This window comes from Polistes dominula, unplaced genomic scaffold, assembly GCF_049000335.1.
Source record: "Polistes dominula isolate Pdom_NZ unplaced genomic scaffold, Pdom_raw_medaka contig_82, whole genome shotgun sequence".
Taxonomy (NCBI): domain Eukaryota; kingdom Metazoa; phylum Arthropoda; class Insecta; order Hymenoptera; family Vespidae; genus Polistes; species Polistes dominula.
The window spans coordinates 2,467,342-2,493,713 of NW_028301046.1; the positions used below are offsets into that span (position 1 = coordinate 2,467,342).

Below are 26,372 nucleotides of genomic sequence, written 5' to 3' on the forward strand. Positions count from 1 at the left end.
ATATTTAATATTATATATAATAATTTATATTACATTATATATATTATATTATATTATAATAATTATATTATTATATTAATATTAATATAATTATTTTATAATAATTATATTATATTATAATAAAATATATATAATATGTGTATATTATAAAAAATATAATCATATATTATTAATTATATTTTAACAAAATAAAATATAAATAATTAAATTTAATAATTTAATAAGAATATTTAATACATATATATATATATTATTAATATTATATTTTTATTATTCTTATTAATTATTAAATATAAATTTTTTTATATTTATTATATTATCTCAATTATATATATTAGCTTTATAACTTTATATGGAATAATATATAATATAGTATATAATAATTTATATAATATATAAAATATAAAATATGGAATATATACTATAACAAATTTAATCATATATTATTAATTATATTTTAACAAAATTAAATATAAATAATTAAATGTAATAATTTAATAGGAATATTTAATATAAATTTTTTATTTATTATATTATCAATTATTTTGGCTTTATGACTTTTTATGGAATAATATATAAATTATTATTTTTGTCATATTTATTATTATTATTATTATTAATTGTTATTATTTTTAATCACATATTGTTACTTATATTTTTTTTTTAACAAAATTAAATATAAATAATTAAATTTAATAATTTAATAAGAATATTTAATATATTATTAATATTATACATTCTTATTATTCTTATTAATTATTTAATAATTTAATAAGAGAAGTCAACGTTCGCTATTATCGATTTTTACGTTGCTTTTAAATAACAAGTAAAAGTAAGTATAGAAAGATAAGCAAAAGCTTTTTTTTTAAGAAAATGTAGGCTCGAAAAGGTTGTGAGATTGTAAGGTTGTATCATAAAGAGAACTGAGAGAACATGATAGGGTTTGTGGTACAAAAATCATTCGATAAACAAAGTCTATCTCTCTCGTAGAAAATATATCGCGACAATTCTACTTTCGAATCTCGTCCGAGAGAGTTGTAGAAGGAGGTGGAGAAGAAAGAGGAGGAGGAGGAGGAGGAGGAGGAGGAAGAGGGAGAGGGTCTGGTGACGTTAAAAAATTCACAGCTAGCGTAACGTTTGTCGATGAGAGTGACCATCGTCTTGGTCGTCTTGGTCGTCATTTTGTCTCAATAAATTCTTCCTCTCTCTCTCTCTCTCTCTCTCTCTCTCTCTCTCTCTCTCTCTCTCTTTCACGTTTTAGTTTCGTACTTTTAAACCTAACATGAATCCACTATTATTGAATTGAAAATAATTTAAAAAAAAAAAAAAATGTGAAAGTTTGATAAAACTAAGAAAAATAAGAAATAAATACGAAAGAATAAATATATAAAAGTCCCTAAAATAAAGTGCAAGCAAAAAAAAAGAAAAAAACTGGGCAAAGGTATAAAAGTTTGAACACAAAAGTACAGGTAAAAAAGCGTGAACAAAAGCTCAGGCAAAAACACTACATGACGTCTTTTAAAGGCCGCACGACGACCACCGACGTGGTTATTTTCAGCTTTGCCTCGGCGATACCTCGAGGAGAACCGTTCTACAATGTCACCATTCGAGAGTTTTAAGCTGTCCCTTCTCTTTTCTTCATCCTTATTCGTTGAAAGCCACTTTGCTATGCTCACGATGAACAATCTAATTTTAAGAACTTTTTTCTTTCTACCTAAATACCTAAATATATATATATAGATACGTATATACGCATATTGTGATGTACAACTTATATATATATATATATATATATATATATATATATATATATATATATATATATATATATATATATATATATATATAATAAATAATAAATTTTAATATATAAATATATAATATAAATAATAAATATTATAATTTTAATTTTTATTAAAATTATTACTATTTAATATTAATCTATTATAATTTATTAAAATTTAAATCGATAAATAATAAATATTATAATTTTTATTTTTTTATTTTATATATAATATAATTTATATGCATATATATATGTATATTTTTGCAAATATAAGACCGTAAAAATTGTGATCGCTAAATAGTGACGACTGGCAAGACGATGAATCATCTGTAAATACGTTTTTACTTCGATATGCAACAAAGAATTGTTTTTTTTTACTTTCACAATATTTTCCCTAAATCCTCAAATTATAAAATAACGAACGTAATCTTTAAAATATACATCTTTTCGAACAATATATTGGGTAAATGAAATTTGAGAAAAAGAGAGAGAGAGAGAGAGAGAGAGAGAGAGAGAGAGAGTGTGCGTGGCAGAAAGGGAAAGAGAAAATGCGAGGATGAACATATGTTTATTGAAAATTAAATAACCGGACACGTTTTTTTCGTCCTAAACGACTACAGACGTCTTTTTTTTTTTTAATCTTGAAAAACAAAAAATCCTGTAAAATATATATTACGTAAAGATGGTTATAATATGATCAAAATTTATTGGAAAAGAAGTCAAAAAAAAATGTTTTCAAAAATAAAAAAAATTAAAAAAAAAATAAAGAAAACAGGGAAAGGGTTGAAAAAAAGAAAAGTAAAAAAAAGAAAAAAGAAGGCACAATCCGTGTGGTCTGGCGAGTGTGCGTTGAGTACTCTCAAATGCTTACGTAACATAGTAATCGCAGTTGTCAAAGCATACGGTTAGAAATGTCGAGAGTTGAAAATCTTGCTCTCGCTTTGAGACCTTTCGATGACAGAAGCGTTATCGTTAATACATTTTACTAGTTAAGCTAAATTCGGTCATATAATTCTCTTTGTCCGAAATGAATTTTAATGATTTTTTTTTTTTTTTTGCCTATATTTGAAATACATATGGTTTTGATTAATATCGTGCGTAGAAACGTGCGTATCCGTTACGACACAGGTTTTTCAGCCACGAGATCGTACGCACACCAATGCAAATATTCTAAACACGCTGGCAGGCAGGCAGGCAGGCAGACAGGCACGCACGCATACATGCACGTATGTACGCACCCACGCATGCACGCACGCACGCACGCACGCAAGTACGGCACGTAAACTCGACGTAAACGGGCCACATAACGCACGAGCTTGCGTGGCGCTGATGTGCGCGCGAGTGCACACACACGAACACACGAGTTTGCTGATGCTGCTGCTACTGTTACTACTGTGGACGTATATGTACGTTTGGAAACAGCAGTAGGAATCAGCCTAATGAATGTTAGCTAAAATAAGAGCAATTTTGGTAAAGATCAAACTTACCTTATTTCTAACATAGTCTTCAATGGCACGATGCGCCGAATCCGTTAGCTTCACAAATATGAGATCTTTATCCTCGTAAAAATTGCTTTGCGACGACAAACCATACTGGACACCTGCCACCAGCGCCGCCATTTCTCTATCTCTCGGCAGTGGCTGGTATCTCTCTCTTTCTTTCCTTCTCGTAGCTGCTCTTTCTCTCTTTCTCTCTTCTCGTCACAGTATCACACACACGTCGTTCCCTTCGTTGTAAAAGCGCATACAGCTGACGCGCATACAGTCCTCTTCGTTTTCTATCTCTTTCTCTCACTCTACCGTTCTCTCTACCACTCTATCTCTCTCGCACTCTTTCTATCTATCTGACCGTCTGTCTCTCTATTCGTCTCACTCTTTCACTTCTTTTTCTTTTTTTAATCTCGTGCTTCGGAACGTCAGAACGAAACAGTAAAGAAATAAGCAGAGAAACAATTCCGTGATCTCGTAGAAAACTATCACCGCACCCGGAACTCACGAACACCTTGACGATGACGACTTCGTCTTTGGAATAAAGATATGAATAAAAAGAAAAAGAAAGAAAGAAAACAAAAAAGAAAAAGAAAGAAATCTTTTTACTTATATTCGCGAATACGTGTCTTTTATCAAACTTTTCTTGTCGTTTTTAGGTTATATTTTCGTTAATAACGAAAGATCACTAATGATTTATCTCAATGAACGAGGACTAACCTACCCAACACGCGCACGTCTTCGATTGTCGTTGCTCTATCGTCTTCACCCTATTGCCGTATTGTCCACTCTTTCCCCTCTCAATCGGTTGCTCTTCGTACGTCTCCGTAGGTCTTCGGTCGGGTTTTTGGGGATACGTTACAAGCCGCCGTTTGTATTTTCCAATCACGTTGTTTTTCAAAGTAGACAAATTTTCTCTCCTCCCGTTTCCTTCGTTCTCGTCTATTAAGGGTTTATTATTTGAACTTTCTTTTTCTCGATTCAAGGTATACTTTTTCTCTCCTCCTTTCTTTCGTCTTTCCTTAATCTCTCACCAGGGTCTTTCGACGGCCTCTTGACGACCAACCTATCCTCCACCACTGATTTTCCTCTTTCTCTTTCCAGCACTTTGAACGTCTTCGTCGTTGTTTTCGTCTTCGTTTTCGTCTTCGTCAACGTCTTCGTCTTCGTCAACGTCGTAGTCGTCGTTGTCGTTTTCGTTTTCGTTTTCGTTTCCGTCTCTGTCTATGTCTCCGTCTACGTCTCCGTCTACGTCTCCGTCTCCGTCTCCGTCTTCGTCGTCGCCGTCGTGGATCTCGTGTTCGGCTTTCCACCTCCTCCTGCAAAGATTTTCTCTCACACTTGAAAAGTGATTAAAGACCGCGCGTAACCACCCTTTCGCACGTTCCCTTGGCCTTCTTTTCTTTTAACGTCACATATTAACGCACCGATAGAACATTTGAAGATTTTCTCGAAGCGGTTATAACTTATGGAAAATGGGGAAATAAAGAAGGAAAGAAAGAGAGCAGCGCCCGTCGTTTCTTCTTAACAAACTACACAACTACACTTTCGAACTGCCACCTAGTAGGTGGGGATTGCGGGAGACCCGTCGGCCAATCACAAATATTAAGTAAGCGAACTGATAGCCTCACGACCTTACAGTCCTCGCGCGGTCTTGGGTAACGTGCGACTAGAAGCATTCGGTCGATTTCCTTCTTGATTCACACTGCACTCCTAGCGCCACCTAGTAGCTCTTTTCAATTCGACCAATCAGCGAATAGCGAGCAACCTTAGCGACTTAGTAAACTTAGGGAATTTCTTTAGGAAATTATAGTATCTTTAAGTTTCCAGTCTACTTAAAGTTAACCTTTAATCAATGTATGTTCACTTAACTTGTATTTCTTTCCTCGGAGAAGATTTTTCATTCGTTTTATCGAGTTCTTTTTTAAACTGACAATGTCTCTGCTACTCAAAATTGCACCAATACTTTGGATAAATTATGCGATATGCATTTTGTCGAAAGGTTACCAAAGTAATTATGATAAAGAAAGATGGGAAGCTTTTGAAAGGGTAAATACAGTTATGTCATATTATGTGTTCTTTAAATATACTTCATTTTTTAAATTAATTTATGTTTAATTAAAATCAATATTATAAAGAACATTTATTTATAATAGATTTAAGAAACATGCTTTGAAATTGAAATTAATTTACTTGCAAGTCTCATTTGTTTATTAAATTTTTATACCATTTAAATTTTGTATTTTTTTTTTTTAGGCAAGAAGAAATGCTTCCTCACAATAGTATAAAAAAATTTATAGACAAGATGTTATTTATAATTAATATTTGATACTACAATTCGTATACTTTTCTAGAACTATCTCTAGAACACTTATACGAATTATATAGAAGTGTAATGAGTTAATAAAGAAGATTCAAGTAGTTTATACTTTTCTTTGATTTTATATAAAGAAATCTAAAGCTTTTATATCTTTCTTTCGTTCTTTTTTTTTCTTTTATTATTTTTACTCTAGCTGATAATCAAAATCATAGTTAATGGAAACATGTAGATGCCATTGTAATCATACATGTAGGGATTAAAAGGAAAGAAATGTACATAAAGAAGGAAAAAAGCATTCAGACTAGTAAGTTTTAATGATTTATTAGAATCTTTGGATTACCTTCCTTCGAGGCAGCCCATTTCCAATAAGAAAACCATTCTATTTCTTTTCACCTTATTATTTATCGCCTTATGACGCAAATCATTTTTGTTCCGCTATCCATTTAAGAGCACCCTTTGGATATGGTACATTTTACACAAATGAGGAACGAGAAAACTGTGCGAACGGACAACAGGAGAAAAATTTGAAATGAAGTTCATCGTGTGTATGTGTATATATATCTTATATGTTCATGTTTATGTACAGGGTATCCTGTAATTGATGATAAACAGGAGATGATACATAAGAAACTGAATAAAATCTGTAGAATCAAATTTATTTATGTAAGACTTTGTTTTGAAACAAAAAATAAGTTTAAAAATTTGTCAAGTACTCATGCACTTGATTCAGTTTCATTATGAAACTTTAAACTTATTTTTTTGCAATGTAAAGTCTTATATAAAAAATTGTAATCCACATATTTGATTTAATTTTTCATATGAAATCATCCCATGTTCACCTGTACCACCAGCTACAAGAAACCCTATATATTTCTCTCTCTCTATATATATATATATTATACATACACACACACGCACACACACACAAACACACATATATACACACATACACATACACACGATGTAAACGTACGTACGTATCGCTTATATGCTTCTTTCTGATATCCTTTTATGTTGCTCGCGAAAGCGCGTTTATTATTTTCTTCGTTATTACAGAAATTCGCATCGGGCAGGATAAATGTAAGTGTATGCCGTTAGAAGAAAGCCGTTTCTCGCGGTCAAGGTAAATAAACGAAAGAATAATCAATAAAAGGTATGTATGTACGAAGAAGCTATTAGTATTTGTTTATTTCTTTCGAGACTTCATTTAATGTACTTGTCATCGTCATCGTCGTCGACATACACCTTCTTCTACCATACACTCGCGAGAATCGATGGCACCTCTGGTGGTATATCCTTAAAAAAGTCTCTAACAGAAGCACGGATAACATTCTCTCTGTCCATTATATCTTTCTTTCTCTTTCTTTCTCTCTTTGTTCAGAGAAGATGCTGCGAGGATTATCCGTAAGCATCTTCTCGGAGATTCGAATGAACGCGTGCAAAACATCTCGATATTTAGACCTTTTTTTTTTCGTTTATCATTTTGCTAAGCTTACAAAGATATGTTCTTTTTTTTTTTTTTTTTTTGTCAATATAATTATAAAGTAACAGAAGTAAAATGAATAACGAAGAAGAATACGGATTGGAAAAAGAGAGAACACGCAGTGTGGCACAAGTAACGACGATACACCGATATACTTGAGTATACGAATGCGAGCTTGAGACATATTGAGATTACATGTATTTTCTTTATTTCGAGAGAGCTGGGAAATCGAATCGTTTAGTTTTTTTTTTTTTTTTTTTTTTTTTTTTTAAGAAAACGAAAAAAAAAACAAACTTCTTCGCTCTCCACGATTCTCACTCGCGTTTCATTTTTCCCAAAGATAAAAGCCTCATGTGAAATTGTCGACTTTGTAGGAATTGCGCGAGGTAACGGCTCGGTTATGACTTATGACGTACAATATCACGATCATGTTTTTACGTATGTATGTACAATTGAGTGGTATGTATAATAATATGTGCAATCGTATGTGCAATATATTTATCTGTGAGATTGGTATGGGCCGATAAATGCGCTAGTATCTTACACGTGTACGCGTACTTGCGTTGATATGAAAATGAAATTACGGATAGTCGAAGGAGGTGTTGGTTCATTGATTGAAGATAAGAAGGGGAGAAAGGGTTTTAATAGGATGGTTTAGATAGGAGGAAGAGAGAAGCCAAGACATAATGATCTGTGTTAAGACGCAACCCTCCTCTCAATTGATCGATCCCATTACGTTGCGATTCTTTGACCTACTTTTTTCAATTCGTCACGAAATTCGTTTTTCATTTATTTTTCTTTCATTAGCAATACCATCGAGAAAAGAAAATATAAAGGTGATAAGACCTAGCGAGTTGATAGACGCCACCCCCACGTCTAGGGTATCGATCGCAACACCTACTTCATATATATATATATATGTATATATATATATTTACCAGTGACTAGATTTGTTGGTCATGCGATCGATACTCTCGTCCTCATCGTTCCCTTCCTCGTCCTTTTAATTTCAACTCCTCTCGAATACCTTGTTCCTCTCTCTCTCTCTCTTTCTTTTTTTCTTTCTTTCTTTGTAATATTATTTTTTTTTTTTTAACAAATAACGATATATTATATTTTATTTATGATATGAAACACAACGTTTATGATCGGAAACATCAGCCTATTTTTTACCTCTCTCTTTCTCTCGTTTCATATATGCCATTATTTATCCTTTTTTTATTATTATTTTTGGTTTTTGTTTTCTATCTTTACACATAAACGATCACACTCATTGTAACATTGTCATTTCTGGTTCATCGCATTAGATGGCATTTGTTCATTTTATAATATGTACAAATCACGTAATATGTTAATCTTTTTTTTCTCCTGTAAAATATGTTACAAGGTATACGGTCAAAAACGACGATCGCGATTTTGAGAAAATCTTGTCATGTTCGCGCTTTAAATTTGTATCTCTGTATATATATATATATATATTTATAGGTATGTATACATATGACGCGAATTTTTCAAACGATTCTTTTTTTTTTTACGAAATTGATCGAAGTTACTTTTAAAGTCAACACAAATGTAATTATTTATCGAATTTTTGTTTATCTTTGAAATAATTTGACCGTAATTTCAAGCGAACGTGTTAATTCGTCGACACGAACTTTTTATATTGAATATCGTAACGCAACGATACACGTGTGTTTACTCTTGATCTGTTTCGTTTCTATCTGCATTTCATATTCTCTCTCTCTCTTTTTCTCATTCTTTATTTGTTTCTTGCGATGAGGACGCTACGCGGAAAAATCATTCGTCTATTTATCGCCTATCTATATATATATATTTATATATGCGGCGTTTATATACAATGCAGTTTTTATGAATGCGATTAGGAAAGATATGAGCTTCATTTATCACCGATGATATACACGATTTATAGAAAAGAGAAAGAGAATTTACTTGGACGGGACGAAATCGGGGAAAAAAGCTAAAAACTTGATTTACATTTTCGAAGAATTAAGCTTTTCGTCCCGATTATTAATAAAGTAATAAAGAATGTAATAAACTTTGTGTTAGTGCGATTAAACGAATGAAAATGGAACATTTATTATTAACAAAGATCTCGGGATTTTTATATATATATATATATATATATATATATATATATATATATATATGATAATAATCTCTTTCTCTCTCCCCCCCCACTCTCTGTTTTTAATCTCGTTCTCGCTTTCAATCTCTTTCTCTCTTCTTAATTCGTTCAAAAAATTTTGTGTTTAATGTGCGTGTTTGAATCGGATATAATTGCTTTAGGTTTACCTTTTTTTTTTTTTTTATTTATTTTTTTTTTTTTTTTATTTCGCAGGCTACGCACCGGCGTTTCATCCTACGCATGAAAAAAAGTTGGATAACAACGATGGGCGATTATCAATTGCTGTTTTCTTCACCGTGGGTACAACGAAAATGACGACGTATCTTATATGTTACTTTCGATTAGATATAATCAATTTTTTTTTTTTTTTTTATGTAATAAGACACGTAGTCATTCGTATATATACGTCACAGCATTTTACGCTTATTCTTCCTTGCTATAAATAACAAGGTCGCCCCTTATATGTATATATATACATATATACGCCATTGTATCAATTTGTTTATTTGTTTTTTTTTCCCCTTCTCTCTTCCATTTTTACTCGTGAAGCATAGAAACTCCATCTTTCATTTTTTGTTTAATACCTTTTCGTTTTTTTTCTTTTTACTTTTTTTTTCGTTTTATTTTTTTTTTTTTTTTTTTTTTAATATCTCTTTTTTTTAATAATATTTTCGTTAGGTACATTACATACGCGTCATACGATTTTTTTTCAAGCATAGTATTGTCAACAGTTGTGTATATCTTTTTTTTTTTTTGTTTTTTTTTTTTCTTCATTATTTCATTAAATTTGTATCGTTTCATCATTTTTTTTTTTTTTTTTTTTTTTTTTTAAACGGCTATCTTTTCATTCAATTATTCTTTAATAATATTTTCCCTTGTCCTATGCGCTTTCGATATAGCTTTGAACGATCTCTAAAGTCTGGCTCGATATTTGGTTCTGCGCCTTTTTTGACCATTTTGATTTGGAACACAAAAGTCCAAACGTGTCTTTTGTTTAACGAAAAATAAGAAAAAAAATAGGAAAAACCGTGAAAAAAAAAAAAAAACAACAAGTCAGAATTAAAGACTAAATATAATAATAGTCCGTAATTTTTTATTTTTCCTCTTTTTTTTTTTTATAAAATAGAAAGACGTTAATTGCATCGATGAAACGCAAAAAAAATATTCGACTTTTGTGTTCCAAGATTGAAATCGGTGTGCCGTCATCATCTTACTCGTATTCCTTATAATTCGAATTTGTATTCGTACTTGCATTCATTTCATGAACTTTTTGTTTTTTCATTAATCACGGTCCCTGTTTTTTTAACGGTGAATTTAAATCGGAGGCTACGTTCGATTATTGCGATTTTTTTTTTTAATGCATTATCAATTCGACTCGAGACTATTTTAAGAAAGTTAAACGATGATTACAGAGATTGTATAAATCTGCTCGGAATGATTTTTTTTTCTTTTCTTTTCTTTTCTTTTTTTCGTTTGTTTGTTTAAAAAGAGAAAAATATTGCAACTATTATTGGAGAATAGAGCTGTGGGTTGCGTGTATCCTTATGTTTTTTTTTTCTTCCTTCTTCTACGTGTGTTCGTGCGTATACATGTGTATGTATGTGTGTGTATATATGTGTGTGTGTGTTTGTAGAGAGATCTCTTAGTGGAGAGGGATGGTGAGTTTGGTATGCATGTGTTACGAGTGTGTTGGAGGAATGTATTTTAGATATACACGCGTAATAAACGTGTACGCATTAATTAAGGGACAATTATCACAGAATGTACGAGATATTTTTTTTTTTCTTTTAAGCTTATACGAGATATTTAATCCAAGCGGAGAGAAGGAGGAAAAAGTTTGAAGCTGTTCGATATCGACGAGAAAAAAAACCCCTATTAAAAATTCACTTCCCTTTAAATTATTTTGTAATACTCTTGTCGATCTTATTTCCCTTCATCGAATCGGCGGTTTCTGTCGGCCCTATCTTTTCTTTCTTTCTTTCTTTCTTTCTTTCTTACTTTTATTCTAATTAGTACGCAGTTAGTTAGGCGGCGAAGAAAATAGAGTGACGTATTTGGAAAGGATAGGAATGATGGTGTTTTGTGAGATCGTTGGTCCATCTTTCGCTTTTATTAAAAAACTTTACGAAGTAGTCCACGTCCAATTTAAAATAAGACTATTAATAGTGTATAACTTGAAAATATTAACATATTGGGATCTATAAAAGTGCACTCTTAATTTAACAAATTCATAAAAGAATATCAACATGTATGCAATTGGGTCAATTAATTTATCAAATTTACAGATGAAAAGTTTGAATATTTTTTTGTTCACGAGATTGATTGACCAGTGCACTTTCTTATTTTAATATGTTAATATTTTAAACACCATTAATATACTAAATTGTCAAGTCTTATTGTCAACTGTGCTGACTACTTCGTCAACTCTCTTTGTTAATTATCTCCTGTCTATTTTTATTTGTCTACCTTCTTCAAATTTGATCTCTTTATTTTGAATGACGTTTTTGAGTATAGGTAAACGGAACGAAGGGAAAGGGTAAGTAATATTTGCACGTATTTGCGGAAACGTTCTATGACAGTTTAGTCTTTTAAAAAGGTAAAGTGTGGAATCTTAATTAAAAACAATAAAAAAACAGGACCTTTGATAATATTCGTATTAGATATAAAGCATTGAAAGATATTTCGATGAATGACTCGATACACTGAAGTAGTTTTTTAAGATGAACTGAATCAAAGGATTAAGGATTAAAAAAAAAAAAGGAATGACAAACTTGGAATAATTTAGTTTGCTCGGAGAATCGTGGACGATAAAGAAATGATTACTCCGTTGTTATTTTTTTTAGATTGACGAGTCCTCTCTTTCGACTTGTCAACATAAGTTCGGTTTGATGATCGCCGCTTCCTAAGCTCGTAGATGGTTACACGCTACACGTTCCTTCTTGTATGTTAAAGAAACGATCCCTGTGGATGTGTGAACAAGTGTGCATCAAATATGCTCTAAACGTGACCCATATTCACGTCAAATATTCACGCGCGTAATCAACTACCTATTTTCATACATTCCTCGTACAAATCCAGCCTCGCAGCTACGAATTCAGCGATTTCTCTTTTTTTTTTTTTTTTTTTTAGACACTATACACAATACGTAAGTATATTATGTATCTCTAGACGTAACTACGTAAGTAGAAACTTTTTTATTTTTTTATTTTTTTTTTTTCAATTATAATCGGTGTCGTAATCTCTCAAATTTGTTTTACTTTTTTTTTTCTTTATTATTTATTTATTTTTTTTTATTATTATACCTGTCCGATCCGCACAGGCTGGACGATGTGGTTATCATTGTCACTTCTTCTCTACCTCGTTTTTTATTTTTCAATAATCAAACACGTCAGATCCCAACGGAGAGAGAAGCTTCGAGTTTTGGAAAGGCTCATTATATTTTATTATGCTCTCATTTTTTTTATTTCGATATACCTCTGCGAGCGAACACATTTTCGTCCCTACAAAGTGCATTATTATTTTCTTTTATTACGTAAGAGATTTTTAAGAAAGAGAGATAGAGAGAGATAGAGAAATAGAGATAGAGATAGAGAGAGAGAGAGAGAAAAGTCGATAACACGAGGATGATAAGCGAGCTTGGACTTTTAAACAGAAACACGCGTACTTAGTTCGATTTCGATTTCGAATTCGCGTAGTATCATCTGTCTTTTAAAGTCTCATATGTTCGCATAAAAAAGCACCTCGTCTCTCCTTTATTTATTTATTTACTTTTATTTTTTCTTTTTTTTTCGTTTTTTATTTTGTATTTTTCTTTTTAAGTAAGTAAGTAAGTAAGTAAGTAATATTTCGAGAAAAATCGAAGCTACGAGTATTCATTAAGAACGTTTTTTGCCTACACTGCTGTAATAACTACTATGAATAAATAACGAGAGTTTTCGTTTTTTTTTTTTTTTTGTTTTTTTTTTTTATGTTTTTTCTTTTTTTTGGGACGATCGATTCGTTCGCTCGTAGAGATGAAAATATTTCTTCGAAGTTCTCGAAGACAACTCAAAATGGATCACGACGTGATTAATCCACCCTCCATGTTTTTTTTTTTTTTTTTTTTTTTTAAACGATGCAGTCTCTCGCCGACTCTTATCTGACTTTTTTTTGTTTCTTTTCTCCTTTGACTTACTTTTTTATTTTCTTTTTTTCTTTTTTTCGTTACTCTTATGAATAACAACGTATAGGTACTTTTTATACATTACAATGCCTAAATTTTTATTACTAATGGCACGCCCATGATTGACGGTCAGAGCGTGCCCTTTGGTCGTACTCAATGCTACATTTAAATAGTTGTGTTAGAAAAATTCATCTTCGTCAACAATATGTTTTTTTTTTTTCTTATTTTTTTTTTGCACGTTTATCTACAGTAAACTTCTCGTCCGTCCAAACGGGCCTAAAAGGTTGTGTCGTGTCTCTCATTTATGAGCGCGCGTTAATTATTATTTTTAATCGTCTCTTTTCCTTTTCTAAATTTTCTTTTCCTTTATATTCGAACTTTCTTCAAACATTTTATTCGTGATAATACCTCTCTCTCTCTCTCTCTCTCCTCTCTCTCTCTCACACACACATTCGTTTGTTTGTCACCTTGTTTTCTTTTTTTTTTTTTTTTTACTTTACTATACTAAATGTGTTTTTGTCCGTTGTCACGCGCTCATCTTTCAGTCTTTTATGTCTTTTCCTATGATTTCTTTTTTTCTTAATGCTCTCTCCCTTTTTTTCATCATTTTCTTTCTATTTCCTTGCTCCCATTTACATAACGAATATTTAGCAAATATATTGCATACTGGCAGCACTGTTTTCACTGTTTCCACTCTTGCCGATTCGTACGTACTTTAATTTAATTTTCTCTTTTCTCGCGATACACGGTGGACAAATGAAAGAATCTTCAAGGATTCTTTTTCTTTATCCATTGATGACGTTTCGCTTTTTACAGATGATGTCATTTTATAATATGTCTACGTCTTCGTCTTTTGTCATCGTCATCGTATTCGTCAGGGTAATTTTTCAGTCTCTGTCAAGCTCGTAGTTTAATTCATTTCCAAAAAGGACGGCAGAAATCGTCCCCTTGTTGTCTTAGATATATTTTCTTTTTTGACGAGCCGAAAGAACGTTGGTCGAGCTCTGTATTTTTTTTCTTTTTTATGGGCGATAACACTTAACTCCGTCAGTGAATGTATGTATCTGTATATGTGTCTTTTTGTGTGTATGTGTGTACGTGTGGCATGTGTGGTGTATAATGTAGCACGTGTGACTCGTAAAAAAGGGAGAAGAGATACGGTGTTTCGTTCGGATCCCTTTCGCATGAAGGAATAGGAATCGTTGTTTCCATAAATTCCTTAAAATATCAAAGCGAAAGGGATTCGATCGGTCGTCCGTGAAAAAATAAAGGGCTTCGAGTAACAAACAATCGAAATTGTCGTTGCGCCCTTTTTAGAGTCGATCGGTTCTTATCTTGCGCGTTCGCCTCTTTTCAGCAGGGATTTTCTTGATTCATCGATATTGCTGTTGTATTGGCACCAAAGTGTGAACTTTATTTTTGTTCCATCCAATCTTAATTCATCTTGGTTCTCCATTTTCGTCAGGCAAAAACTTGTCCACCATAGGCATACCTTGGAGCTCTTTCCAAGCTCAAAGGACAACGTAGTATCGCATAGCTGTCGAGTTTTTATTGTGTCGACGGTTCACCGTCTCAGGTGGGATTTGGTAGCGGTGTTTCCTGCCTGATATCGCTCTTAAGTTTAACAAATTCTTTGGCTATCTCGTCGTTGTTCCTTTGCGATAAAATTCGTAAAATTGTCCAACCGGTTTCGTCCATTTGAATTCGTTTGCCGAGTGACAGCCAACATGCACAGGAACCTTCTTCGACGATATCCTTTACTTGCATCACTGCTACACCGACCAGTCTATCCTCTCTCGCAAAACAATAATCCTTCACGCATATGTGAAGCTCGTAAAAGTCCAATTGTTGTTGCTCGTTACCGATCATGCTGTTTGAATCAATCATATGTTGTATTAGTTTAATTCATATTTCTTTTTCACACATTCATCATTTTATTTTCAATACTCACAAGTCAAAACTTTCGTTGAATTGCGGCGACCAATTATTGCTCTTAGATTTGGTCGATTGTTTTCTCTTTTTGCCGGTTAAATGTGGACCAATTAAATTGACTTCGACGTATGGCCTAAACATTCCCGTAGCTAATTGCCATTTCAAATCGTTTGCGGCAACAACTGAAAATTTTGTATAACCAATCGATTAATCATCCTTCTTACTTCTTCTCTACGTTTATTAATTTAAATAGAAAAAAAAACTATACCTTTCACCGTAACCTTTTGATCACCGGTTCCAGGATGAGTGAATAGGTCCACTTGGATGCTAACTTCTCCAACGGAACCCTCGTCAGTGCCAGCTGTTTCTGGAACTTTACATAATTAAATCAGTCGTTTCTTATACTCGTTTTTTTTTTTTTTTAACTCGTAGAAAAATAATGAATTACTAGCCGATGAAAAAAGTATCATACAAACGTTGCTATTTCTAAATGTCTAGTTCTTTTTTTTTTCCTTCTATATCTAGAGAGCAAATCAACATGCTCTACCGATATGCAATTACTTGTTTTTCTTGCATTGAGGAGACGAAGCAAGTTGTAAATGTAAAAGTTTCTTTTTTCTATTTAGAACATCAATAAAATTCAACAATAACAGAGAATTCAAATTCCGTTTGTGAATTTTCAAATGAAAATATTGAAAGAGACGGATCAGTTGAGCTACATTTTTCCTTCGTTTCCCAACGTTTAAAGAAAAACATTCAGTATCTATTATCTATCACAAGAGTATCCTTCGTGCACGTTATCGACTCATCGAGTCTCTGCATCCCCCGTTCTATCGTTTCTCAGTGTTCTTTGTGTTTTTTTTATTTTTTTGCGAGATAGCTAGCAAAATGCATAAATCTTCTCTTACAATTAGAGAAGAATTTCGTGTGAGTGAAGGTTTTGGTTGATCGATGCTTACTAAGATGTTTGAGAAGCTTCCTAACGATATAATACGATCTAATTTATCTAGTTTTGTGTATGCGTGTATTTTGTGTGTGTGTGACATATGAATTAATTCAGCTCTAGCAGCTTCGTAGTGATATTTTTAGCTGTACTACTCCGACGACATTAGCGCAACTATTTGTCAGTCGAAACGTTTTCGAGCAAAAGTTCTTTGTTTTTAAATGTCCAAGGCTTAAAAGGAAGAAAGAAAGAAAAAAAACAAGATGAACCATGACGTTGCAGCAGACAGGTATGATCATATTTTGTATAATGGTCATTGAGCATCTAAATTCGGAATAAATCGAAAGGAAGCGTGTAAACCGAAAAGTTAGCATTGAAACTTCCGGTTTAAGGGGTTGCTTGCGTCGTGCTCTTGAGTGTACCTTGACGACTCTCTCGACGGAGAGAGGGCTTGCTTTGGCGAAGGGGTTCCTCGAGGCTTTCCATACCCTCGGCTCCTTCCCCTTCGTCACCTCTTTCGCTGCTCATCGAACGCTGACGCTGACGTAGCGTTGACGCATCGTTCAGCGGCACTGTCCCGACAATTATCATTTAACCTTCTTGTCAATCGAGAACGAATATCGCGCTCATAAACGTGCCAGTTATGTTAACTAAACGCGTTGCTTATTTTTTTCAACTAATTTTTCGAAAGAGTAGAGATTGTGAAAAAGGAAAGAAAAGAAAAATACAAAAACTGTAGTTTGTTTTATCTTGTTAAAAGCATATTAGTGTTGTCTTGATTTTTGAATATTTTCCACAAAGCTTTCCTATGGCTTTGTTAGTTGTTCGATCATTTTTTTTATTTTCCCCCTTTTTGTTAAGGGAAAAACGTGAGTAAGGTGTTTACCTACCTTGATTTATTTGAGACGTGACGAAGGTTTTGATGAGAGTGTCTGTTGTCTGTGTGTACAGACTGAGAGCGTATCTGAGACTCTGTAATTCTGATGACTTTTCGAGGAAGGCTTTTTTCAAACCATTACCGCCAGCATGGAAATATTGTTTGATGGTATCGAGAGCAACATCCAATACTGCGCATTGTTTTGGCGAAAGATTCTTTTCCACCTCTTTCGAGATATCCTAAGAAAGAAAAAGAAACGTGCCTTTTTTTGGTTAATTCGTTTATACAGTATTTTAAGTACACGATGGTTAATAGAAAGTGACAGTGAATTATTTTGAAATGACACATTACCATGACACCGCTGAGAGCGTTCTTGACATCCGGCTTTCCAGCCATGTGATTTTTAAACAACTTGGACATGTCTTCTATCTTGGCATTAGCTGCAAGACTCTTCGCGTTATCCGTGAGATTCTTGAACATCATCTATAAAAAACATTACCCAATGATTAAAAAAATCTTTGCTATTGTAACATAAATTGATGATTTAATTGAAATCAAAAATATCAAACGTACGCTTTTGTCCGTCATGGGTGGTAAGACTACAGTCTTTTCGAGGATTCTCATGACAATCTTCCAAAGTTCTTTTAACAATCTCTTGAGTACCGTTTTCTCGCAGGATTCGGCATAGAGGGAAAGACTTCCATCGAGAAGAACCATTAAAGGCCTTAACACCTCGTCAGCTTCTACAGTAACATTGTTTCTTTGTTGCGCTTGAGACAAATTCACCTGACCACCACCTTTGATGGCCAAAAGGAGATCTGACAGTTCTCGAACCGAGGCAGTTATACGTGGCTCGAGACTCTTTGCAAAAAGCATCGCCAGGTCGTCCAAAGCGCTATTGAGTTGCTGCTGAAGTTCATTCAAAATTTCTGCTGCGTCATCTTCCAGTTTCTCGCCGCCCATCGATTCGAACATCTTTTCGAGCTGTACTCGCAGTTGTTGGATATTGTTCATAAGGATGCAAGCCTAAAAATGTCAAATGAAATATTTAATAAGCGTTTTTAATCTTTTCCGTTGTGTTTTTTCTTGCAAAGACTTACGATTCGTTCCTCTTTCAAGTGACTGGGGAACTCCATTTTGACAATGTCAGCGTAAGCTACCAGAACCTTGACTATAGTCTTAGCGAATCTCTTCATGTACCTCTTCCAAATCTCCGGATCGGGACATTCGAGTTTCGAGACAACGTCGAAGCACTGAGTGAGTTGTGTGAACACGTCGACAACCGATACGCTGAAGAGAGCATGTTCGCTGCTCTTTTGGAACTGTTTGTACAAAGAACGTAAAAAAGAGCATTTTAAAATAAGTCAATAACAGATTGAAGTCATTGATTGGTGCTATTAATGATTTTATCGATGTACTCACCCCATCCTTTTTGTCTCTAGTGAAGGCACCGTGTAAGTATTCCAAGGATACGTCGTCGTTCTCGTTGAGCCACTGCATGACAAACGGTTCGAACCAGGCAGGATATTCTGGCACGGCACCCTTGTAAGGTGGCACGTCTTTGACATAATTTGTGTACAACCATTTGACTTTAAAGTGAAGATTCATATAGGCCGAGGACTTGCACAGTCTATGCTGCTCGTGATCCTCCAGGGCGTACTTCATGTCGACTGCGAACAAAGACCACATCGTGGCTGCCGATAGTTGACCGATGTTCAACTCCTGGGGGAATTGATTTAACACGGGCGCATAGCTGTTCTTGTCCTCCTCGATCACCGAAACGATCAGAGCAATGAGCTTGTGCCAAAAGTCGAGAGAGTCCCTTCGTGGTCCGTGATCCTCCGGATCCTTCTTCGGTTCGTTCGGATCAGCCTGGAATTCTCTGCTATAAAGCTCGTAGCAATGTTCGAAGAGGAACTGATAGGTCGAACGCAGACAAGCTTTCACGCAATCCTTGACGACTGTGCTTGCACGAGGTGGACTCGACAATTCTTGCACCTTCATACGGAAGAACGTAATGCTCGTCAAAAGGTCGACCGTGCTTTTAAGATCCATCAATTTTTCCTGGCTCGAAGCTGGGAAATTATTTCTGTACGACGAGAGATCGATCCTCAAAGAATTGTGAAGCTGGTCCAACAATTTAACGAATTTTTCTTTCTGCGAACGAACAGTCGTGTTAACATGTTTACATTTAGATTTTGTTAAGGAGTAGTTAGAAATATTTACCCCAAAATTACTAGCAGCGAATCTATCGCTAGCAGAAACTGCTGAGCTAGCGGTTGTGTGAGCATAATAGGCGTTTATGTTGGCCAAAAGGGTCGACATTACCGCGGGGACCCCAGGGCACAGGTACTTTGTCGAGAGGCAGTGGAAATGTCTGAAATACAAATGGTAGGATACACAATTAGAATTAGAATCATTTGTGTAGTTGATAAAGAAGATAACATTTTTGTGATGAAAATGATCAGTTCGTAAAAAACTCACGTCATAGCTTGGTAGATGCTTTCGATGCCGTATCGCATGGCAAACTCGTCAACGAGTTCTTCGCCAGGTGGATCAAAGTATATCTTCCAGGCATCCTCGCCTTTTGCTTGTGGTAGGCTAACCATTCCGGCGTTTTCCTCGCAAAGACTATGAAAGAGGTTTTCGTGCAGACAGGTGTATTGTACGTGATACGGTGCAACTTTTTCCTCGCCTTTGATTTCTACGCTTATATGCAACCTGATGGCACCTGATACCGCACTCTTGTCCGTTCTCTTTTCCAGATTGTACCAGACGTCCATCTCACCGCTTAAAGTTCTAACCTCGATGATCGTTTGTCCAAGAAAATCATCGCTTTCACGTGTAAGTTTTTGTCGTAGTTTCGATTTCAAATCGTTGTCCTCATCCCATACGCGAACCTTTATTCGATCGGACGAATTGTGACACTCGCTGAAAATGATTGACAAACTCGATTAAGTTTGATCGATTTCTATTTTAATCCTTTCAACGATTTTTATACTAATTGACGATTATGTAAATAATACATGAAATCTAGCTATTAAAGGTTGTTGACCGACTTTTCAAAAGTTTATATATATATCTATATATAAATTTTTATGTGACAACACCTTTAGACGGTTATCAAAGTTTAAAAGGGGGATTAGACTTGCGTGTCACGATCCTGTAAGCAATTTATTATGAACCATTCTCGTAAGGTCGATACGCTTTAAATATGATTTATACTTACAAGTAAAACTTTTCGTGCCAGACCGGATTGAGTTCACGCGGCATCGTTCTCGTTCGTTTCTTCACCTTACCGACCTGAACCGTTACGTACGGATCTGACGTACCACTTTTATCTTTGGCAATCAATCCTTGAGCGCAGATCACTGTAGAGATGTAGGGAAAGATTTTATTAATAAAGACAAAGAATATGAACACAAATATCGTTGCTTGAATTAAACTCGCGACGAATGATTTTTAAATAAACCTACGTACTTATGGTTACACCTATACACATTTTTATCTCGAGAAATAAAAAAAAAAAAAAATAGAAGAATACGATTAACCCGCACGATCTTTCGAAATAATAGATAAAAAATATCTAAAGTAAAAGAAATGTTGGGAACCGTAAGTTTCTAGGACAAGAATACGCGTAGAAAGGTACTTTGTGATGCTTGCCATTTCTTACCTATATTCTAAAAGACCTTTCTTTACAAACGTTTCTTTCCAGTTCAACTATTTTTCATTCAATGGAATAGTATACAGTATAATATCTTTTCGTATAAAATCCCCATCGGCTATTTTCCAAACGTCGAGTCGCGACCGCGTTCCTTTAACCGTCTAATCTTTGGCCGTAAAATAATTCGATTGGAAAACAGCGATAAACTTTCACAAATCCTTTATCCTTTTTTTTTTCTTCTTTTTTTTTTGACAAATTCTCTTTGACAAGATAATAATCCACGCGTAAAAATATAATGCCGAGATTCTTTTATTTGTAACATAAAAACGCAGAGGATTCTATGGGATTCTACTTTGTGCGATTTATTTCAAAAAATTTGACCGATTTTCCGACGGAATTCCATAATCAAATTTTAAATATATTTTCAAAGCATCGAAGTATATTCGAATTTTTTGTTAATCAGAATTTTATCTTCACGATACGTAAAAATATGAAAAATAATATAAGTCTGATACGAATTATCGATCAAACGTAAATAATCATTTGTATTACACTTGTCTACATTTTGTACAGACAGATTTAATTATAATAAACGTAAACAAAAATCATAGAAATCTTACGATATCGATATACATGCATTTCTAAAAAGACTTCACATTGAAACAATATTGGACACATTCGATGTTCAACATCTGTGACAGGCAAACATCTTTTGAAGCGTGCATAAAAGCTCGGCGTGAATCGTAAATAGACATTTTGTCATCATATCTAACATAACTCCATTAAATCGATGTTATTTAAGTATTATACGTCTGTGTAAAAATATTATAATTATAATATCGATAGAATTGTGTGCAACGATAAATAATAACGTGCTGTGTGTATTTTGGACAGAGATTGGACAGACACACATGCCCCATGCTACAAACTCTTCGATTTTCGTTTTTACGCCGTGCCATAAACGCAGGAAGAAGGGACCAATCGTTGATACTTCCTCTCCTTTTTCCATGATGAACCTTGTCCTCGATGAACCTAATTGTAAGCTTTCAAGCCTAATCGTCAAATCACGCGAGTTGCAACATCCAATTCGCAATTTTCACAGAATTACATGGGCTGTATGCGTTTTATTGTATCCAACAAGTTTCAAAAATGATATAATAGTTGTGTTGCATGTAATTATAATAAAAATGTAAGATTATTGTAATAATTAATCTTCGATAACTTGTTTCATTTTTATTTATATTTTGTAAGGGCCCCAAAATGTAGGACAAAATTTCATTTCATTCGATTTTCTTCTCTCATTTCAAGTTTTATCTATTCTCATCGAATGTACAATTACAACATTACAAATTCGAGCTTTCACTAAGAGACATCAGGAAGATATTTCTTATTGTAACGTCATTTTAATCTCCACCGTCCTTGGATAGACGATCCACGGTCCATGGTTTCAAAAACGGAATTCATAAATGGAATAGGAAAAGATCCACCTGACTATGATAGTATATTTCTCCTTTCGTTGTTGTATTCGCACACAAACAATAATATTCTTTCATCATTTGTATATTTTTTTTTCTTTATTCGCATCTCTTGCATAGTCGTACATTAAAAATCCACCTTCTGAATTTTTTTTCTTTTTTTTTTTCAATGGTATCCTGTGTTTATTCGGTTGTAATCAGTTTTTCTTTGTTCTTCTGTATTTCATTTTTCTTGTTCAACCCTTTCACACACACACACACACATATTTGTTCTTTCGACATGAATTCTTAGTTGGATCGTAACAATTTTAATTCGCGTTATACGAGTCAAGAGATTTTGATTATTAGGGCGGAAATGGAAATTGCACTGTCTGATACTCTCTCTCTCTCTCTCTCACTTACTCTCCCCACAAAATTGTGACAGCTACCTTTTTTCTTCTTTATAATTCAAATCGTTCGATCGTTTTTTGAAGAAACCATCGAAATAAGAGATAGAAGGGGAAAAAAAATTATACGAAAGAAAAATGAAAATATAAAAAGGCACAAAATTGACAATGAGTGGTGGCAAAGAAAGAAGAGAGAGAGAGAGAGAGAGAGAGAAAGAAAAAAAAACCTGTTGACCTGCTTTGCCACGAGGTAGCAATTACTCTAATGATGATCGTTCCTTTCCCCCATTTTTCTTTCTCTTTCTCCATCCCTTTTTTTTTTCTTCTTTTTCCATTCTTCTTGTTTCCCCCCCCCCTCCATGTCATTTCTCAGTCGTACCTTGGTCTGATAATTGCCAATAATTGTTGCAAGGTGACCGTTAAACTCTCCTGAGCTTATTTCATTCCTATTTTCTTTTCGTTTACTCACCTATCTGTCACTTTTTTCTTCGATATTCATTTATTATGTCCTTCACCCTTCGATAATGATAAATAAGCTTATTGAAAGATCGATTTCTGTTGAGTATCGAGAATTTTGATATGTGTTCACTTACAAAAGGACTTGAAAGGGACTCATCATACTTGAATTATTTTGTGTTTTCAGTTAGACTCATGTTGCAAACATTTTTTTTATTTCTATAGGTAGATTCATATTTGTTTGTGTTGATAGATGAGACATGTGAGATGATGTTTTTTTTACAAACATTAAATCTTTACAATGTTACGTAACGTGGAAATTCAATTCCTTTGTCCCTTTTTGAAATTTTTTTATTGTTTAGTATCACTCGTTGTTTCCATCATGATTTTCTTTACTTTATCTACAATAGTTCTAGTATTTCTCTATTAGAATAGTTTAGGATTTCTCTTCGGGATTTTAATACTCTCTCGTAACGTTTGACAATGAAAATTCCAGATTTTAGATTCGCTTTGATGCGTCCTCGTAAATTCCTATCGAGGACAAAACTATGCATTGAAATTTCAATTGGTGATCGTTCGTTTTAACTCTTAGAGTGTTATAAACGCATATATGCGTTTGGTAAAAATGATCAGAGTTGTCTATTGACAAATATACGTATTTGTTAATATTAATGTAAAATAATGTAATGTGTTTATATATTAATTAATTAAATACAGAAAGAAAAACTAATTATTCAATATAATTTATTTATTAGAATTTAGTTAATCAAATATATTAATATTTAAATATCAAATAATAAATATTGTAAATAATATTTTATTTTATGTAAACAATAATTTAATTAAATATATGTTTATTTCAATTACCATTTATTTTATTTGATTATTATTAAATTAATAATTAAAAAATAAATAAATTATTCCGTTCCTACAAATCATTTTAGTTAAAAGTATTTAGTATTCAAAGGGTTAAAAGAAGTAGTATTATAAACTGAGAATCATTGAGTTTGATATTCAAAATTAAATAAACTATTAGTTTATTTGAAATAAGGAAACTATTCAAATAATTGGTGTAGTTGAAATAATCAATTTTGATAATTATATCAAAATAATTGTCTTTTGCATAGATCGAACTCTGCAATATCTCTATTAAGAGATATGTGTAAATTATTGATGTAATTGAAAAAAAAAAAAAAAATGAAAACGTAACCATCGCGTAAACATGAATTTCATACCATCTGTTTAATTATATGAAATGTTGTAAACTATGGCATATATATATATATATATATATTTACTGTACACAGTAGTATTCATTATACGGGTGCATTAATTACTCTCTATGAATACACATTTCCTTCTGTTCATTATCCTTTATATTATGTTATGTTATGTTATGTTATCGCAAAAAGCCGCAAGGGAAAATTCCTTTGATTCGTTTAATTTTTTATTCTTCTTTATCAAAGATTTGTCATTTTATTTTTCAATCCCACGTATTCGTATTGTAATTCTTCTTATGTTTCAATTTTATTTTTCTTTTTTCCTAGGTTTCTAGTTTATCCCAATGTTCTCTTATCTTTTTTTATTTTATTTTTTTTTAACTTATAAAAAAAAATAAAGGTGAGACTGTAAAGATTTACGTAGGATCCGGTGTTCGTGTTTTTACGATTTAATGTCTGGTCATACTTTGTTCACTTTTTTCTTGCATATCTTCACTTTGAGATGTTTCTTGACATTTCGTTTGTTGGATACACCTGTTGGAACATTTTCTTCTTCTTCTTCTTCTTCTTCTTCTTCTTCTCGTAGTAGATGTGAAAATGAAGTATAAGAGATAGAGATACAATATACATAATTAACGTATCAAAATTGCACGTATGTTTCTCAACCATGAGAAATACCTTTTACACGTAGGGTCTTCCCCTAATTAACCGATAATCCTGTATGCGAAAAAATAATGTTCAGAAATTATTACTAACTCGTAGAAAACGTTTAGGTTTTCAATGAAACAAAAATCAAATAAAATTAGATTTGATTAATTATCATTAAAAGATTGTAAAGATTAATTTTCGTGTGATCGTTAAAATTCTACATGTAATAAAAATTGTCTACGTCGTCTACCAAAATTTTAGGGGTAGGGGGTGGGTGGGTGGCAAAGATTGCGAAGATTTACTTGAGAAGTGTGCTAGCGATGTAATAAGAAAATATTTCTACAGCGCCATTTGTAAAATGCGATAATGGCAATTATTAATTAATCGAATAAGAAAAAAAAAAGGGGTTGCATGTACACTACTATATATATATATATATATGTAGATTCAATTGAAATAATTGAATTTTATATGGAAGTAAAATAGATCATCATCATATCCTATCATTTCTTTTTATCTTTTGCCCAACCGAGTCATATAGACGATATCCGGGCGTGTGTTGTTTTGAAGCGTGTTAGTATATTGTTTATATGTGTGTGATGGATAAAAAAAATTAGAAAAAGAGATCGGTCATGGTGGATGATGACTCCGATCGATCTCAAATCGAGTTTCAGTGAAACCGTGAAAAATGTTTGTAAGATATTAGTATCGTGTTGTCACCTGTGATGGCGATCTTGCAGGACCACTTGCTGGTACCCTCAAGGACGATCTGTTCGGCCTGTTCGAGACTGTCTATGTGGGTATCCGGGTCGACTGAAAACGTCGTGCTGAAAGAAGACAATGTCCTCGTAAACTCTTCGTCCTTCGACAACCTCTCGTCGTACCACTTTCGTGTAACTTTATTTTTCTTGTGTTGTATGTTCATTTAAACGTTAATCCCTTTTTTCCCCTAGATCTAGAGAATAAAGTAAAAATGAAAGAAAATAAAGAAAGTAAGGAAAGAAATAAAAAGATCAATATTTTGAGAAAGAGAGAGGCTAGCGAAGGACGATGGAAGACATGTCGGGCCGTTGTTATTGGCCCAGAGACTCCTCGATAATCATCCCAAAGTCCTCCAGCAGCGGCGACGATTCGTTCGAACGTATACCATTGTAAATGACGTATCGAAGTTTTCGTTAGGAGCAGCATCGTTTAAGCGAAAGCAGCAGCGTCAACATCAGCAACGAACAGCAACGACAGCAGCAGCAGTTTAACAGCATTTCGTAGCGCACATTTGAATCGGCTTGTAATATTTCTTTTTCTGCCAGGTCCCATTGCAATCCTTTCTATGTATATATATATATATAACTCTAGCCGAAGTACTTTTATATATATATATATTTATACG

General features: G+C 33.3%; 2 protein-coding genes and 1 long non-coding RNA gene across 4 annotated transcripts in view; 1 reads left to right on the forward strand and 2 right to left on the reverse strand.

The window, feature by feature from the left end:
* Su(Tpl) (Suppressor of Triplolethal) overlaps nucleotides 1-4,905 on the reverse strand; it is a 72,729-nt gene extending 67,824 nt beyond the window's left edge. The window contains exon 1 of one of the 2 annotated variants that reach the window (XM_089175116.1): nucleotides 3,274-4,851. In XM_089175116.1, the coding sequence (XP_089031242.1) occupies nucleotides 3,274-3,405 (132 nt within the window). In that variant the 5' untranslated portion in view covers nucleotides 3,406-4,851. Of the gene's footprint in view, nucleotides 1-3,273 lie in introns of both variants that reach the window. The other variant, XM_089175117.1, reaches the window with a different exon arrangement.
* A 223-nt stretch (nucleotides 4,906-5,128) lies between these two features.
* On the forward strand, nucleotides 5,129-7,369 carry LOC107074559 (uncharacterized). The gene is made up of 2 exons (XR_001476898.2): nucleotides 5,129-5,322; nucleotides 5,530-7,369. It is a non-coding gene; the product is annotated as an uncharacterized LOC107074559 (long non-coding RNA).
* A 5,672-nt stretch (nucleotides 7,370-13,041) lies between these two features.
* Nucleotides 13,042-26,372, reverse strand: part of unc-13 (protein unc13 homolog) — an 88,838-nt gene continuing 75,507 nt past the window's right edge. The window contains 12 exon segments of the mRNA XM_089175113.1: nucleotides 13,042-15,254; nucleotides 15,336-15,498; nucleotides 15,585-15,689; nucleotides 16,682-16,831; nucleotides 17,150-17,375; nucleotides 17,488-17,619; nucleotides 17,710-18,162; nucleotides 18,237-18,458; nucleotides 18,559-19,293; nucleotides 19,363-19,513; nucleotides 19,621-20,067; nucleotides 20,366-20,507. Coding sequence (XP_089031239.1) covers nucleotides 14,957-15,254; nucleotides 15,336-15,498; nucleotides 15,585-15,689; nucleotides 16,682-16,831; nucleotides 17,150-17,375; nucleotides 17,488-17,619; nucleotides 17,710-18,162; nucleotides 18,237-18,458; nucleotides 18,559-19,293; nucleotides 19,363-19,513; nucleotides 19,621-20,067; nucleotides 20,366-20,507 — 3,224 coding nt within the window. The 3' untranslated portion in view covers nucleotides 13,042-14,956.